Source organism: Bactrocera tryoni, chromosome 3, assembly GCF_016617805.1.
Source record: "Bactrocera tryoni isolate S06 chromosome 3, CSIRO_BtryS06_freeze2, whole genome shotgun sequence".
NCBI classification, from domain to species: Eukaryota; Metazoa; Arthropoda; class Insecta; order Diptera; family Tephritidae; genus Bactrocera; species Bactrocera tryoni.
Window position 1 is genome coordinate 29,663,051 of NC_052501.1, and position 15,631 is coordinate 29,678,681.

At 34.0% G+C, this 15,631-nt stretch overlaps 5 protein-coding genes across 15 annotated transcripts in view; 2 read left to right on the top strand and 3 right to left on the bottom strand.

Annotated features, from left to right (window-relative positions):
• LOC120771736 (transcription factor GAGA) overlaps positions 1–9,232 on the bottom strand; it is a 58,488-nt gene extending 49,256 nt beyond the window's left edge. For 2 of the 10 annotated variants that reach the window (XM_040099908.1, XM_040099907.1), the window contains exons 1-4: positions 8,680–9,230; positions 7,467–8,053; positions 5,924–6,136; positions 4,887–5,051 (exon numbers count right to left, since the gene is read on the bottom strand). In XM_040099908.1, coding sequence (XP_039955842.1) covers positions 4,887–5,051; positions 5,924–6,070 — 312 coding nt within the window. In that variant the 5' untranslated portion in view covers positions 6,071–6,136; positions 7,467–8,053; positions 8,680–9,230. Of the gene's footprint in view, positions 1–4,886; positions 5,052–5,923; positions 6,140–7,194; positions 7,379–7,462; positions 8,054–8,679 lie in introns of those variants that run through there. The other 8 variants (XM_040099901.1, XM_040099903.1, XM_040099902.1 and 5 more) reach the window with 8 other exon arrangements.
• Positions 9,233–9,899: 667 nt separating this feature from the next.
• Positions 9,900–10,564, bottom strand: LOC120771861 (baculoviral IAP repeat-containing protein 5.2-B). The gene is made up of 3 exons (XM_040100109.1): positions 10,410–10,564; positions 10,169–10,348; positions 9,900–10,102 (listed from the first exon to the last, which is right to left on the bottom strand). The coding sequence occupies exons 1-3, from the start codon at positions 10,506–10,508 to the stop codon at positions 9,974–9,976; spliced, it is 408 nt and encodes a 135-aa protein (XP_039956043.1). The 5' UTR covers positions 10,509–10,564; the 3' UTR covers positions 9,900–9,973.
• A 501-nt stretch (positions 10,565–11,065) lies between these two features.
• On the top strand, positions 11,066–12,894 carry LOC120771763. Of its 2 annotated transcripts, XM_040099944.1 has the most exons (3): positions 11,066–11,148; positions 12,299–12,556; positions 12,627–12,793. In XM_040099944.1, exons 2-3 carry the CDS (start codon positions 12,316–12,318, stop codon positions 12,791–12,793), a joined length of 408 nt encoding a protein of 135 aa, XP_039955878.1. In that variant the 5' UTR covers positions 11,066–11,148; positions 12,299–12,315. The 2 variants fall into 2 exon arrangements, with proteins under 2 accessions (XP_039955878.1, XP_039955879.1); XM_040099945.1 differs by lacking the exon at positions 11,066–11,148 and having other exon boundaries at positions 12,316–12,556; positions 12,627–12,894.
• Positions 11,155–12,311, top strand: LOC120771762 (G patch domain and ankyrin repeat-containing protein 1 homolog). The gene has a single exon (XM_040099943.1). The coding sequence runs from the start codon at positions 11,164–11,166 to the stop codon at positions 12,199–12,201; it is 1,038 nt and encodes a 345-aa protein (XP_039955877.1). The 5' UTR covers positions 11,155–11,163; the 3' UTR covers positions 12,202–12,311.
• Positions 12,895–12,997: 103 nt separating the features above from the next.
• On the bottom strand, positions 12,998–14,816 carry LOC120771761 (probable proline--tRNA ligase, mitochondrial). Its single transcript, XM_040099942.1, has 6 exons — positions 14,682–14,816; positions 14,376–14,627; positions 14,048–14,309; positions 13,428–13,983; positions 13,201–13,369; positions 12,998–13,140 (listed from the first exon to the last, which is right to left on the bottom strand). Exons 1-6 carry the CDS (start codon positions 14,772–14,774, stop codon positions 13,096–13,098), a joined length of 1,377 nt encoding a protein of 458 aa, XP_039955876.1. The 5' UTR covers positions 14,775–14,816; the 3' UTR covers positions 12,998–13,095.
• Between the last annotated feature and the right edge of the window lie 815 nt (positions 14,817–15,631).

Below are 15,631 nucleotides of genomic sequence, written 5' to 3' on the forward strand. Positions count from 1 at the left end.
TACTGAAACATTTCAAATGATGAAAAAAATTTATGGTGATCAGTGCCTATCCAGTACTAATGTGCATGAGTGGTTTAAGCGATTCCAAGAAGGTCGTGAGGACCTCTGTGACGATTAGAAGTCGGTCGTCTTCAGAGTCAAAAATAAAGACAATGCTGATTTGTTTTTACGATTCCGAGGGTATTGTACACCGAGAGTTCGTCCCACCTGGCCAAACGATTAATGCTGTGTTTTACCTTGGTGTTATGAAGCGTCTTTTGTCACGCATTCGTCGTGCTCGACCACAATACCGTGAGGCAGAGTCCTGGCGCCTGTTGCACGATAATGCGCCGTGTCATCGGTCGACGCTTGTCACTGATTTTTTGACAAAAAACTCCATATTAACCATTAATCACTCACCCTACTCACCTGATTTGACACCCTGTGATTTTTACCTATTTGGAAAACTTCATTTGCCCATGAAAGGGCACTGGTTTCAGGACATTTTAGCTATCCAAAAGGCGACGACCGATATTCTCAAGAGCATTCCGAAAAATGACCGTAACACTCATTTGAAATGCTAATTGACCGGGCTCAACGCTGTATCGAAGCACGAGGAAACTACTTCGAATAAAAAAATATAACTTTTGAAAAATATTAATTTTTGTTGTTTTTTTAACAGTCCTGTTTCTTTTGCGACAGAACTTGTACATACATATGTATATGTATAACTTTCAGACATATTGCTTTATCCTTGAATTTTTCAGTATGAAATATCACGAATAAATTTCACTCGTGATTGATTGTTTAGGACAAAAACAACTCAACTAAATTGGAAAAAGTAATCGCCGGCTTGAATAAAAAACTTAAAATGTTCTACAAAGTTGTATAGCCAATCATTGAAGATCTTCCCCCAATTGAGTCCCTATTCTAAAGAGAACGTCTAATTAGGATATCGAAAGGTAGAGATGTGTACGAAAAATTTTAAGATTTATATTGAAAAATCCACATAAAATAAATTTTGAAAAATATAAAAGTAGTTCGATAAATTTAAAAATTTTATCGCGACCTATTTGAAGTGCTTGAAGTATGTTTTACTACAAAAACATATCGCATTATTGAGCGAAGTCTCCGCTATCATCAATATTTTCGTGATCGCAAAGTTGTTCTGCCCAGGAATACAATCAATAGGTTCTGGAAATTATTCTGACTTTATTTGTGCAAATACTCCACCGCTTTCATCAAAAATATTTGGATAATGAATTCAATTCAGCTGCTTAAACATTGCTTTTAAATTCAATTTCTCATATAAAAGGTAATATGAAAAGTCCGATTCGTCATTGTAAATTTGTAACGGTTTCAAGGTTTTCGTCGAATGACGTTATATAGTCTGCGTGTTCAGTAAGGTTTGCCCTTGGATCCATTAGCACCTAGCAGTATATTGGAACTTATCAATATGCTGGAGTTAAGTTAGTCGTTGTAACTTAAGAGACGGCACAATAGACCCTAGGTCACGGTGCATCTATTTATCTTAATCTTAAGGTATGCAATCTCATGTCAGGTTTCACTTTGGTACAACGCTTAGAAATTGTTAAATTCACTTTCTCTGGTGGCTACTGTAAGAGTTCTTCGCGCAAAACACGATCTTTTCAGATAAGGGACATTTCTGGCTTAATGACTTCGTCAACAAACAAAATTATCGCTATTATTTTTTATTGGCGTAGACACTGCTTACGCGGTTATAGCCGGGAGGATGGAACCATTTACAGAAATTCACGGAAGTGAGAAAAGTTCTCTGAGCGCCATTCACTTGGTGATTGGCCAGAAATTAATCATTTACATATGGCTCAAGCAGCTCATGAATGCCGGTCTGAGACCAAGTGTCCTCTGGGTACTCATAAAACATCCGTTTGAAGGCAAGCTAAAGTGAGAAGCCATCCCTCCCCAGGGTTGTTCGTTGGGTATGGGAGCTGCTACGTAAAAAACACCCCCAATGAGAAGATCAAAACAGCGTCGGATGGAGACCGTCTCTTTGAATTGCTATTAGGATGAGTCAAATTCTCGTGCGGTTCAAGAAACGCAATTGCATCCCCAAATATTGACCGTTAGGCGGAGATTGTGACATGACGGCATCATCGGACCTTATATGTTTCTTTTCTCTGGGTGTTTGTTAAAACAAAGGCCATTCAAACAGCAACGCTCTATTACGTATAAAGCGAAGACAACATACAGCAGACTATAGCTGAAATTCCAGCCGAAATGCAGCACCGAGTCATCGGAAATCGGCGTAAAACGACGTAATGATAAAAGGCATAAAATTATCTGCATAACAAAAAACAAAAAATAGAACCCATTTTGACCAAAATGTGTCCTTTATTTCATTTGAATATCACACATTGTTCTTGTAGGTTGACCCTTTACCGTGGATTCTCTCGTTTCAGAAATTCTGGCAACACTAAAAACATTATTATAAATAATAACCTAACCTAAATTATCAATTGTTCATGAAACCAATTTCAAATATGGACCACTTGTAGCCCGTTCCTCTAATATAAACTTTTTTGAGAAAATTCACTTGTCTGAGCTGACTATGGAACACATCTACTCAAATACATATGTATGTATGTGCATACATACTTGTATGTATGTATGGACAAGTACTAGGTATTGAACACACTTATAAGATATAATTTTTATGTATAATTTGAACTGAAATCCTATCATCTTAAGAGACATAAAATGTGATTTTAGTAAATTTTTTTAATAATATTAAATATCTGAATTAGCACTTCATTTGTTAATTTGCTCGCGGTATAGGGATTTTTGTTGTAAATAGAGCACAAAAGTACTCTTATTATATACATATACATATGTATGTATGCTACACGTTTCCAAATTAGTCTCAATTTTAATGAACTTTATCAGTACAACCAAGTTATCAGTGGTAAAGATAAATTTGCTCTCTATTAAGTGCTATATGGCTTTACATAAGAAGAAAAATAGCAAATATGTAAATGGAACGTCTAGGTAGTAAATATGCTGTCAATCAATTTTTAATCGTGTATTTAATTTGCCTGTGGCAATAATTCGGTCCACAATCTTTTTTTTCTTTAGATGCAAAAACTGCTCTTGAAAATGTGCTGGATATTATACAAGTTTATAAAAATTAAATTCATGGCCGCCTGCCCTTAATACTAATGAGTTTAAGATATACATATGTACCTATTAAAGGACTTACTCAGTTTTACTTTGTTTGAACCCACTTCCGTAGATTTACATATATGATTTTTTTTTATAAATGATACAACGGTACAACTTCTAAAATTTCTGGGATAAAAATTTACGACCAGATATAGCAAACAAACACGCATTCACTTTAGAATCTGTACAAAATTAATGTAATATTTTTTACAACTTACACGTGTAAAGAATCAGAATGAGGAACTTTTTGATCACCTTGCTGCAAACTTGTTGAAAATAGTGCTAAAACCGTAATTGATTTAGGACCGTTGAATGAACCAAAAAACGGATTAATTCCTCAACCATACTCTGATTGGAAAGTCTCGAATTTATTTTCGAATAAAAAGTAAAGCAAAGGCTTATTATACATTATTTTGTGTATTCTTATTGTTTGTTATTTTACCAATCATAACAATAGGAAGTCCAATTGGATACAATTGGTTTCCTAGCAGTGTTGCATTTATTGCAGAAAATAACATTACCAGACTACACTTTTTAAAACCGTGATTTGGAAGCACTAATTAAATTCTTAAGGATCTTTCTAGTAAACAAATAGAATCTTAATAAAATTAATGCAAACCAAAAATAATTGTGATAATAATATTATCTTAACGATGAAATTTTGAATTTCAGGATACGGAGATATGAGAAAAAATATATTTTTATTTAGTTTAGATTTTTTTTATTATATTTCATATGTTTCAGAGATGCATTGCGGCACTAGCTACTATATTTTTATAGTAGAATTTTATATTTCTTAGTTTGTAAGAGTAAAATGGGCATCCGGCGGAAATGAAGTCTTAGTATTGTACTAAACTAGGTAAACAATATTAATTTGAATTCAATCAACTTTTACGTGGAAACGAAAATTACATGTTTTAAACAAATTTTTCTTTTTTACATTATTTTACAAACTGATATCCTGCAAGTTTTACCAACAAGCTTAACAAGTATGCTGGTGCAAGATTCAGATAGTGAAAGCTTTCAAGGATTGGCTTAAAGTTTTTTGTATTTATAAGGTTCAAAGGAAATGCTATACAAACTTTCCATTCAAGTCTTTTGTTATAGGAGACAATTTATAAACCAAAAGGACGAATAGAGGAATGAATATTCCTAAAGACAACAAATGCATACAGTGGTCTGCGAAGCACACAATTTTGCGCGTGCATAAAAGCTTCATCGGTTTGTGTCCTAGATAAATTCGAATTCGAAAAGTGTGCTGGCTTGAGTATACTCATTAGACTGAAGTGCGTACTCAAGTAACTCACTGCCGCCATAAGGGTTGACTGAGTTTATATATACATATATACACTGAGAAAAATACTTTGGCGTAGTAAATTATGGTAGATTTCCATAGCACTAAACATGCATGATAAATTAAATACTAATTGGCCCTTAGTTTATTGTGCTTTAGTAATTTTTTTAAGGTCTCTTGCGGCATAGAGCAAATAAGTTAGACTTTTTTATACAATTTATGGTATCTATTTTAGATCATTTTAAACAATATAATGACCGTTAAATACTGTGATACATACTTTAAATGAGATATTTCTCCTTTGCTGCACATTCATATTTTTATGATGTTTTGTAATTTCTTTTTTGGGCATCTTTAGCGCATTATTTGCTAATTCCAAAATATTAATATCATTAAAACTTTTAACGCTTACCTGCAATTCAGATTCGGTGACATCAATTTCGCCGCGATAAACAAAATCAATAATCGTCTTCAAATCCGTGAATATAATATCGCCGGGAAGTATGATGGTGGGATGTTTGCAGGGATTTTCCAAAAGCAGTTTTTGAAAATATGATGAGCAGGCGGATAGAACAACCTAATGAAAAATTGAAGATTAGATATAGTCATATACATATGTAAATGTAATAATTATTTATAATAGCATATAATAATTTCAAAACTGATAAGCTGAGTCGATGTAGCCATATTCGTCTGTCTGTATGTATGACATAGCTGTCATTCATACTGATTAATCAAAATGCAGTCCTTGCATAGAAAACTTATTTATTTAAAGAGATATCTAACGAAATTTCGCATGGAATATTGGCCAAGGCTACGGTACAATCCCCGAAGTACGAAGGTGTTTTGCAAATTGGACAATTATTGAATATAGCTGCCTTGCAAACTGACTGCTCAAAATCAAGATAAACATCTTTTTACACGCTTTTATGTTATAAGAAAAACACCTAGGAAGGGAATTGAAGCTTCAGTGGAGCCGAAGTTAGCAATTTGTTGTTTCTTTCGCCGCTTTTTTTATATGAATTTATTTATCTCTAAATGTTTTCCCCTAACAAGTTGGATGCGCGCAGCACTAGACGACAGACCATGGTCGTATCAAAATCTGGGTCTATTCCAGTTATAAACGTACACAATTCTTCAAGCAAACCACACCTTTTTTAATATTTTATATCGGTACAATCTATATTTAGTCCATTATAACAGTAAGAAATCAGTTTCAATTTAAGTATGTGCCACTTATATTTGTACACTGGTAGATCATCTAATATTATTATTTATATCAGCTTAATTTCCTACTACTGTAGAAAAAAGTTTGAAAACTAAACACATGTACATTTCTACATACATATATTATAAACCCAAATTTAATGTTCTTCCAGTCCTCTTCAGATCAATGTTGAAGTTTTTATATGATATGAAGTTAAATTTATAAATTTTTATTTAAAATACCTTGTGTGCTTTTAGGGAACCATGCTCACAGGAAAGGGTCACATCCACGAAAGATAAGTCTTCTCGCAATTGCTGGAACACCGAAGTCATGGTGTTTTGGTAATTGTTCCAACGCAAACTAAAATACTGGTGACTTCTCGATGCCATTTTGACGTTAGCAATAGTCCCACTTTGTCGCTAATCCAGTTTTAAACTTGGATTATACTCTTGGTTCTGCTAAAAAGATAAACAAATATTAATTATTAATCATATCTCATAATGAATTAATACTTAATTTGACTAAAAAAAATAAATTGATAGTTAATTATTTGTATGTGAAACAATGTTCACGTGAATTATCAATTTAAAACAGATCACATGCAAATCCTACACTAAAGATTGAGCTGATAGCAGAGAGATTTAGTTGTATTAAAAGTACAATATATGGACAAATACAAAGAACTAAGTGAATTTCGACTTAAAATCTGTATCAAGGCCTTCAATACTAAATTAATTAGTTAGAGTGAATCTGATTCCTGTTTGTATGGGATTCAAATTGGTCATCGAAATCATTTAACGGGAAGTCAATGGGAAAAGATCTTTACCCATGATCTGACCACTGCGAGAGGGTGTCAGATGAGTTGCTTTCAAAGAGCATCTCAGCCAGCTATAAGTGGTCGTTTTGATATAAGGAGAGAATCTATGAAGTAAAGCTTCGCTTTGAATGATGTTTAGGTCGCGCCTGGAGTTAATCACGTAAACCACATTCTGGGTGCTGTATATACAACGAGTTCATAACTGCATTATAATAGTGATAATTAAATGCTCTATTCTATACTAATTCTTCCAGTAAATATGACAAACTGTTCTATTAATATTGATAAAGAATACATATTTTATAAATAATAGTGGTTAAAATTTGCACATTCATAAACCATTGGTGGCAAAGTAAAAATTATGGTGAGACTTTACATTTTGAACCAAATTCACTTTAAATTTATTATGCACTTACTAATTCTTCACTTTTTATTACAAACTCTCAATTGATTTTATTTTAAGGTACTTATTAATATTCGTTGTGTGTAGGCAAATGAATATATAAATAGGGTTACAAACTGTTGCGTTAAACTTTTGTATTAAAGATTCTAAAATTACATAGTAGTTTAATTAATTATTTGTTATTAATATTGATAAAAAGAGTAAGAACGCCAAAAAATGGTTAAGAGTTTTCTCTATATTTTGCTTTGCTACCAGTGCAATGAACACACAAACCTATAGCTCGTATTCAATACCATTTAAGCAATTCATGGATATTATTTTTAAATACAACACTTAAAAATTCCATTGAAATTTTGATGTAAACAATTATCGGGATGGTGACCACGTAAATCAGAAGTATAATAGTGTAAAAGCGCCCAAAATATTGTATATTTTTATTGCACAGCCTTCAGTAAATTATTGCACATGCTTGGATAAAAAATATATATATTTCTACAAAGTGAGGAAGTATATTTAAAAGTAATAACCAAGCCGGTTTCTTGTTATAAACATGGCACGCACTTGCCTTTTGCCGATTCTTGATTTTTATCAATTTCCTCTACTCCCTTAAATTCTGCCCTCGCTGACAAGCAATTAACAATATCTAGACGTATTCTCTGTTCAACTACACTGCCAACTGTTACGTCGCTGCAATCGAGGGTTGTCTTTTTGCATAATTTTCTTTCAAGCCACGGGATGCAGATTCGCTTCTTTGCTACCGAATGCAAGGCGTCCAAAATTTTTTACTAAAAATAGCTACCACTTTTTAATTGCTAATGCGAAACCCAAATCACCTATTACATGAATATTACCAATTTAGGAGGCAACTCTTTTGTACAAATCGTAACTTCCAGCGCTACTGGCCGAACACAATATCTTTTTAACACAAATGTCTTTGAATGTTTTGCACTTTGTACGAATATGCGTGAAGTCTGGAGGTTATTTTGCGCAGAAAATATTTGCTTATAATTTTCGCGTCATTATTTGTTCACTTTTTTAACACTTGTTGTTGTTTCTATGTGTTTTCGAGTTTTTAACAGAGTTTTCTAAACTTTTCAGCTTCTTTTTCAACTTTTCAGTCGTGCAACGCAATGCTAGACACGAAGGAATTCGCTGCCAAAGAGGAATTCGGAATAATTAGAAAATGGATTTTTCACGTCGTTCGTTCGCTTGTCGTTCGCCCGCCATTATAGAAATGCCAGATGTAATAAATAGAAATGCATTTATTTGGATACGAAAATACTACGTAGTCTATGATTTTATTATTTATAGCGCATATGGCATATGTATATCCACTTTATTATTATTTCTTATTTATAGGTAATATATTTTAATAAATTTTGCGTCAATTCTTGGTTTCTACTTTTTACATCTAAAAATTTAATTTATTGCGAACGAAAGTATATAAGCACAAAAAAGACATAAAGCATGAATGAGAATGAATTGTCAGCTCCAAGTGAAATTTGTTAATATAAGGATTTAACCACTTTTAAATACAACATTCACAATATATTGAAGCATAAAAAATTCCCAATATATAACATAATATTTTCCATTTAGTTCTAAATCCATTACATTTCACAATTAAACAGAACACAAAAATCTGGCAACTTTTGGCGTCATTCACAGCTTAATTCATCGTCATATCGTAGTCGTTTTCGTATAGTATTCGTTCGTATGTTCGTTCGTCTTTTGTCGCCATTTTCAACTTTATTTTGTTCTATAACTATCCCGCTCACCCGCTTTTGCTTCGCACTTAAACACGAAACCTATTGATTTTCACGTTTCTTGTTCCACTTTTACTTCTCGTCTTCTTGTTACTATGTTCATCACACAATATTTCGATTTTGCGGGCTCTTTTTCGCCCGTAGTTTATTAAAAATTCACACCAGCTTCGTATAATCTCGTTTTCCTCTTCACACGCACACACTCTTCTTTCCTTCACTATTTTTGGACTTTATAATTCTTTACGACTTTGTTGCATTGTTCACCGCTTTCCACATTTGCGTTTTTGTTATTTTTCCATTTTTATTATTATTATTTTTTCGTAGAGATTTACATCCTATTTCTCACTTCTTACACCTTCCAATCGCTTCCCTTTGAGCAAGCCTAATGAACTATTTGTTTTGACATCTAATCGCTATGCTACCTTGCTTCCAATCGTAATACACTGACATCTTTTTACTCCTAATTCGTTGGGCAGATATAAAAAAACACTGTGCACAGTTAATCAAGTGGGTGGTAAATACACCATTCTCAATAACTGAATATGTGCGCATTCATTTTATTTGGTATTTGTTGTATTTTTTTTATAAAGTTCACATAAGGACAGGCTTCAGATCATCCCAGTTGCTTTTAATAAAGTAGACAAAATATTTAGAATTGATTTACTGTCCGACTGGAAATGGTTGAGTAGGTTATAAATTGAATATTATTTTTTCAATGTGGCAGTTCTAAATCCTTAACACGGTTGCATATTATGGTAACATACAATGAAATTCTCCTTAAAACCGCCAGTAATATTCAAATATTTTTCATTTACAATTGAATAAACTGACTAGATAATGATTATTAATATTTAAATAAGATATGCGTCTCTAGTTTATAATAAAAAACACTGCAACGAACCTAAGTTCTAGAAATACCAGCCAGTTTTGTGAGACTGTCTATATTTGTGCAGAGAACATATAACTTTCAAGTTCTCTGGTAGAACCGACTGTCATTGGAACGAATTGGGTATATATTGTTCAAAATAAAGCTATAGAATATTTTTTTTGTAATATGAGCTGTCGTTCTTGGTGTGCCATGTTCTATTTTCCTCACCGTTTGTTGGCTTCACCATTTGCAAAATTTTTATGTCTATGTTATCTAAAAAAAATCTAACTAGCACAATTTGCAAACACAATTAACATAATTTATTGCAACTAACGCACAAGTAAGGTATAAAACATACAACACATATTACGAATATTTTAATGTTTATTAAATCTTAATATATAATCCTTAAACTATTATACTTAATTTGGCTTCCATTTATTTGCCGAGTAATATTCTTTCTTTCTCCTTTTCGGCATACTTTCGGAACTCTTCTAAAGTTCTGTTTAAGTTTTGATCCAAACGCGCTTTAAGCGCCACATTACATATATTGATGAATTCTTGAACCTTAAAGTAAAGATCAATTACTATATAACTGCAGCACTTCCATATTACTATACACAAAGGACCTACCGTCAATTCAGCCTCTTTTCGTCCGCACTTTACGAAACTGCACTGTGGCGCATGCTTTGCGTGCTCCTTCCATGGGTCATCGGATCGCTCCCATCCATCAAGAGTTTTATTGCAAATATAGCAAGTAACTGTATCTGGTTCGCGATCGTTACCGCTCCAGTAAAAGCCTGCTTCGGCCATCTACAATTGTCAAAACAAAACATGAAGAGCAATGATCAATTTATTTTTGTACCAGTTTTACCTTTTTTGCGCTACATGCACTGCTTTCGTCAAACGGCCACTTTTTAAAACTTTTTAAGCGATTCTTCTCCATCATATTGCCAAACTTTGAATAATCCATTTCAGTGATTTTATTAAAACAAAATACTTATAAACAATGGTTTTGACGCTGTTATGTTCTTCAGCTGCTGTATCTTTTTTCAAACATTCAAACCGCGATATTTTTGACATTTATATGTTTCACAAAATTCAGCTTTTTGTAGAGAACTTCGCAGACCTTAGACCAAATCAAATAATTACAGTGGGTTCACAAGTAATTAAATTAAAAAAGTAGGGTTTGCCGTAATAGTTAATTAAAATAAAAAAAAAACTAAAAACCGAAATGGTTTAAAAAAGAAACGTGGGAATTTATTATGAACATATTTTATTACTAACTTATTTATTTTAAGGATATTATATTAAAACACAACTTTTGGATTGTAAACTTTACTAACAATGTATAAAAGTAATGTGATTTATTATTATATTCATAATATACACATTTAGGTTTATTTAGCTAATCTTTAAATTAACATTTATATCATGTAGAGTTTAATTTTTGATGGATTATTACAAGAGTGTATATATTGTTTTCGCTTAACAACACTGCGCCGTAAGTTGTCATCATTATTTGTCACACAACGTCAATAAATCTCATCACTTTTTTTTTATTTGTCTTTGCTGCACGCATATTATTTGGCAGGGATAATCTCTGTTATTTGGTATTATAATTTGATATGGATTCAGAAGATGCACAACTGCATCCTAACTGGCTGGCACTAGCTACAGTTACCTTTCCGCGGAAGCGTTTTGTGCGTGGTCTGGAGTTGCAGAGCAATGAAGAAAATAAAGTGGAAGAGATTAATGCTCAGCTGGGTGGCGAAAGAAATGGCGAAGATGTAAGAAAATTTTACGAAGAACTCACAAAGCATTCCAAAACAAGTGTGCCAACTACAGCGCCAACTATAACTAACCGTTCATTTAATTCAAAGAAATCCGCTCTGTTGAAGTTCGATCGTAATACATTTTTTCGTTTTGCCACAACAAACAACGTGACAGAGTTAGCGCGAATAAATTACCAAGCTGGCGATGTTGATGTGTGCGATGCTTTCGGTTGGACTGCTCTTATGATGGCCGCATGCGAGGGTGCAATAGACGCTGTGCGATTTTTATTACAATTGGACGCTAATAAAAATATTAAAGAGAAAACTGGTCGCACTGCACAAGATTTCGCCATTGAAAAGGGTTACGACCACATTGCAACAATATTACAAACGAGCATTGAAGATATTGAAGAACACGCTAGCCATGAACTTTCTTCTGCAACCGTTTCAGTTGAGCCTTTCTATTGTACCAGTTGTGAACATACATTCACAAACACAACTCGCTTACGACATGAAACGTCAACGGTGCATCAATTTAGTACAAAAGCAATAGGTGCACAAAATAAGCTAAACAAATTTAATATATCCAACAAAAATCGTGGTTTGCAACTTATGGTTAAACAAGGCTGGGACAAAGAAAGCGGTTTGGGCCCAACTCAAGCGGGACGATTGTATCCAGTTAAAACAGTGATACGGAAGAAACGCACCGGTCTCGGCACAAAGCAGGAACCGGCGCGTGTAACACATTTCGATGCGTTCGATAAACAAGCCGTAATGCATAATCGATCAAGTAACTTGCCCAAAAGTAAAAAGCGTTCACGCTGTGACATACGTTCTGAAAAATTACGCGATTGGAAACGCGAACGACGACTTCGGAAAGCGTTGAGCTAATGTTTCAAGTTTAAGTTTGGATGCAGTTGCCCTCTTAGTCAAATTATTTAGGTGATCTATAAAGTTTTAACATATATTATATCCGTATATTCATCAGTTGATCATCAGTGAAAAATGTCTAAAACCGATGAAGAAAAAACTGTTGAGATTATAAAATCAACCGAAGAGGTGGCCGATAAGATTTTGATGAACAAGCAAGAGTTGGTAGAGCTGGATAAACGCAGACAGCAAACACGCGAAGCGATACGTGAGCTCGAAAAGCATGCAGCCAAAGATGAGAAGAAAGTTTGGATAACGGTGGGCAGCATGCTTGTCAAGATGGAACGTGAAAAGGCTTTGAAACTTCTGAAAAATGGTGATTACTTAATTGTTCATTGATAAAAGCGTTTACAAGTGACTAACGGTATTTCATTTAAAAATCATAGATCAAATGCAAATTGAACGTGAAATTAATATCATCACTTCGGATCAAAAAATTTTGGTGAACAAGCATCGTGACTTGGAGCATTTTTCGCCTTATACAGGAACACAGCTCAAAGCGCTCGATCGTAAAGAGTTTGCAGCGCTTAAGGCAAATCTGCCGCTTTTGTAGCGAAATACTAAAGTAAAAAAGTGATTTGTATTTATTTATGTGCATAAGTAATGCTGAAAATAATATTAAACTTAGAATATATTGAATTAGCGTTAACATAAGAAATTGTTCTTTCTTTTACAATTTTACTTTACAGTTGTTAATTGTGTACTTATATATAAAGGGAAAGCTTTTGTTTGTATTCAGAAAATGCATTACTCTATGTAAATACTATAAAATGTTTACAAATGAGAAGAAAAGTGAGTGCATACATTAAATCTAAACTTTCGCGTGGCTTTGTCACTGTTCAATACTGCTAAGTCTCAACTAATAGACGCCTTATTCGATTTTGCTGGTGCACTATAATTCTGTAAATATCAAAATTTCCGTAATTACATATACATTATAGCATTCTTAATTCTACAAACCAATTTTGTGTTGTAGAGTTCTCGCTTATGGTTTGTATATTTTGCGATTAAGGCTAGTGCTTCGCCTGACTCAACATCCATTGTTTCGCCCGAAATGAAATGCAGTTCAATTTTTGGTACTGCGTTCGCTGCCTTGCTTCCAATTACAACAATGATGGGATAACCCATTCTACAAAACATTATCGTAATTATTAATTTTTAACAAATTACAAATATAACGATACTACCTTTTCGCTTCCAATAGCCTTTTGCCTATCGTAAAATTACTACGATCATCAATCAACACATCCTCCTCATTACAAATACCATTGAGCGCATTACAGAATTCGGTTTCCACACTATTGGCTAACTTCTCCTCTTTACTACCTTCTTTCGCACCTATTATGCAAACATCAAAAGGTGCTAGAAGTGTTGGCCAACGCAACTCACTCTCCGTAGCGAGTACCTCTACTGCGGCTGCCACCAATCGGCTGACGCCTATCCCATAACAGCCCATTACAAGATTTTCAGGTTTGCCATTCTCTTGTAGAAACGTTGCCTTCAGTGGTTTGGAGTATTTATCATTTAATACGAAAGTGTGTCCCACTTCAATGCCGGCCACGCTGCGCAAATTCGTTGAATTGCAGCGTTGGCAGTGTTTGTCACTAATTGTCTCATTTATTGTTTCAATATTAGCTGCATAACCGCAGGAATCGCAGGTAATTAGTTGATCTTCACCAGTGGCGGCCAGGTAGTGATACTCGTGTGACACGCTGCCACCCATCATGCCGGTAGCGGCTTCCACTGGAATTTAATATACATATATTTAAATATAATTTTGCAATATTTTGAGTAATTATTTAAGCACCTTTAACAAATGGCACTTGCAGCTGCTGAAAAAGCGCTTCATAAGCAGAATTTATCTGATTGTATGTATGCAAAGCAGTTACCGCATCACGATCAAATGTATAGAGATCCTTCATAACAAATTCTTTTGCTCTAATTAGACCGAAGCGCGGCTTCAACTCGTCGCGAAATTTCGGTCCGATTTGAAAGAGTCTAATAGGCAATTGTTTATAAGAAATCGGTGCAATACTTGCCAACATGGCAGTCACTGCTTCTTCGTGCGTCTAATGAGTTTTAAAAAGTTTTGTAAGTAATGTATAAACACTGTTCAAATTAAACTGATTACATACTGGACTGAGCAGGAACTGTTTGCCATGTCGATCTTTTATTAAATAGAATTCGGTTATATCACCATCTAAGCGACCGGATTTTTTCCACAACTCCGACGGCGTCAAAACAGGCAATGTGATTTGTTGTGCGCCTACATCGCGCATCTGGCGACGCACCAAATCGGCACACTTTTCCATCACACGTTGCGCCAGTGGCATTAGCTGGTAGGTGCCATTATAAGCTGGTCTAACCAAACCCAAATCTGTTAGCAACTGTAAAACGATTAGTTTTTAAATCTCTCTCTTGGAGTTGGTCTTTCTATTTACCTTTTGACTACGTGAAATTGCCTCGACATTCTTTACAACGGCGTTCTTTGGTGTCACCAGTACTGGCCAAAACAATCTTGAGAGTCGCTCCATACCGGCGTTTGCCTTGGTCCTATTGATAACGTACAGCTGATCGGCGAATTCAGCGGCAGCTGTTAAAAACACAGGGTGGTTTAAAGAGAAAAAGTAAAATTGCAAAAAGTGTGATATACATACAAACATATATACATATTATATCTGATTTTACAAATAACTTAGTAATTATTTTATTAAGGTAAAGTCTAAAGGAAAACAGTCTTGCTATCATCAAATCATTAGCGTTTTAATTCTCTTTATGATGCATTAAATTATAACATTTTAATATACGCTCTTTTAATTGAACTAATTTAAGCCTCAGTTAATATTATTTGTAAAATTGATAAGTTTAAATTAAAAAAAATTATATATTTGCAAATATGCATTATAAAAGTAAATAAATTATTTGATGGTTCTCTACACTGGCAACCACCAGCAACCAGCAAACAGCTGTTCTTTGTTTACTTTTTTTACACTAGCTACGCTGAATTCTTTCGCAAACTAGTCTTATTGGCATCGAGTTCACATAAATTTACAATTTTTATAAACTTGTGTACCTAATTAGACGTACTTCAACTGTAAATTAAAGCCGCACATAAACCAAACAAAGTAGGCATGGTGGCTTAATACAAAATGTTAGATATAAAATCCGATTCATAAACTCAATACTCACCAATTGCACACACACATACAATATATCGATGAGGAGTCTACGCTTACTGTGAGCGCACATGTCGCCTTTGACTCTCATACCTGCAAATATATGTACATACATACATAAATACCTGTGCTACCGAACCCCACCACCTAACCTGTGATCAACCAATTGCTACTTCGTAGCTTTTTGCTATTTGCAAATACTTCCTCGTTACTTT

Excerpts from the sequence above, each read along its gene's own strand:
- LOC120771763 (XM_040099944.1), top strand. The coding sequence starts at position 12,316 with ATGTCTAAAACCGATGAAGAAAAAACTGTTGAGATTATAAAATCAACC. Across the intron at positions 12,557-12,626 it reads TTTGAAACTTCTGAAAAATG|ATCAAATGCAAATTGAACGT; the intron begins GTGATTACTTAA and ends TAAAAATCATAG.
- LOC120771762 (XM_040099943.1), top strand. The coding sequence starts at position 11,164 with ATGGATTCAGAAGATGCACAACTGCATCCTAACTGGCTGGCACTAGCT.
- LOC120771861 (XM_040100109.1), bottom strand. The coding sequence starts at position 10,508 with ATGGATTATTCAAAGTTTGGCAATATGATGGAGAAGAATCGCTTAAAA. Across the intron at positions 10,349-10,409 it reads GTGCATGTAGCGCAAAAAAG|ATGGCCGAAGCAGGCTTTTA; the intron begins GTAAAACTGGTA and ends TGACAATTGTAG. Across the intron at positions 10,103-10,168 it reads GAAAAGAGGCTGAATTGACG|GTTCAAGAATTCATCAATAT; the intron begins GTAGGTCCTTTG and ends CTTTACTTTAAG.
- LOC120771761 (XM_040099942.1), bottom strand. The coding sequence starts at position 14,774 with ATGGAGCGACTCTCAAGATTGTTTTGGCCAGTACTGGTGACACCAAAG. Across the intron at positions 14,628-14,681 it reads CAATTTCACGTAGTCAAAAG|TTGCTAACAGATTTGGGTTT; the intron begins GTAAATAGAAAG and ends ATCGTTTTACAG. Across the intron at positions 13,984-14,047 it reads GCAAGTGCCATTTGTTAAAG|TGGAAGCCGCTACCGGCATG; the intron begins GTGCTTAAATAA and ends ATTAAATTCCAG.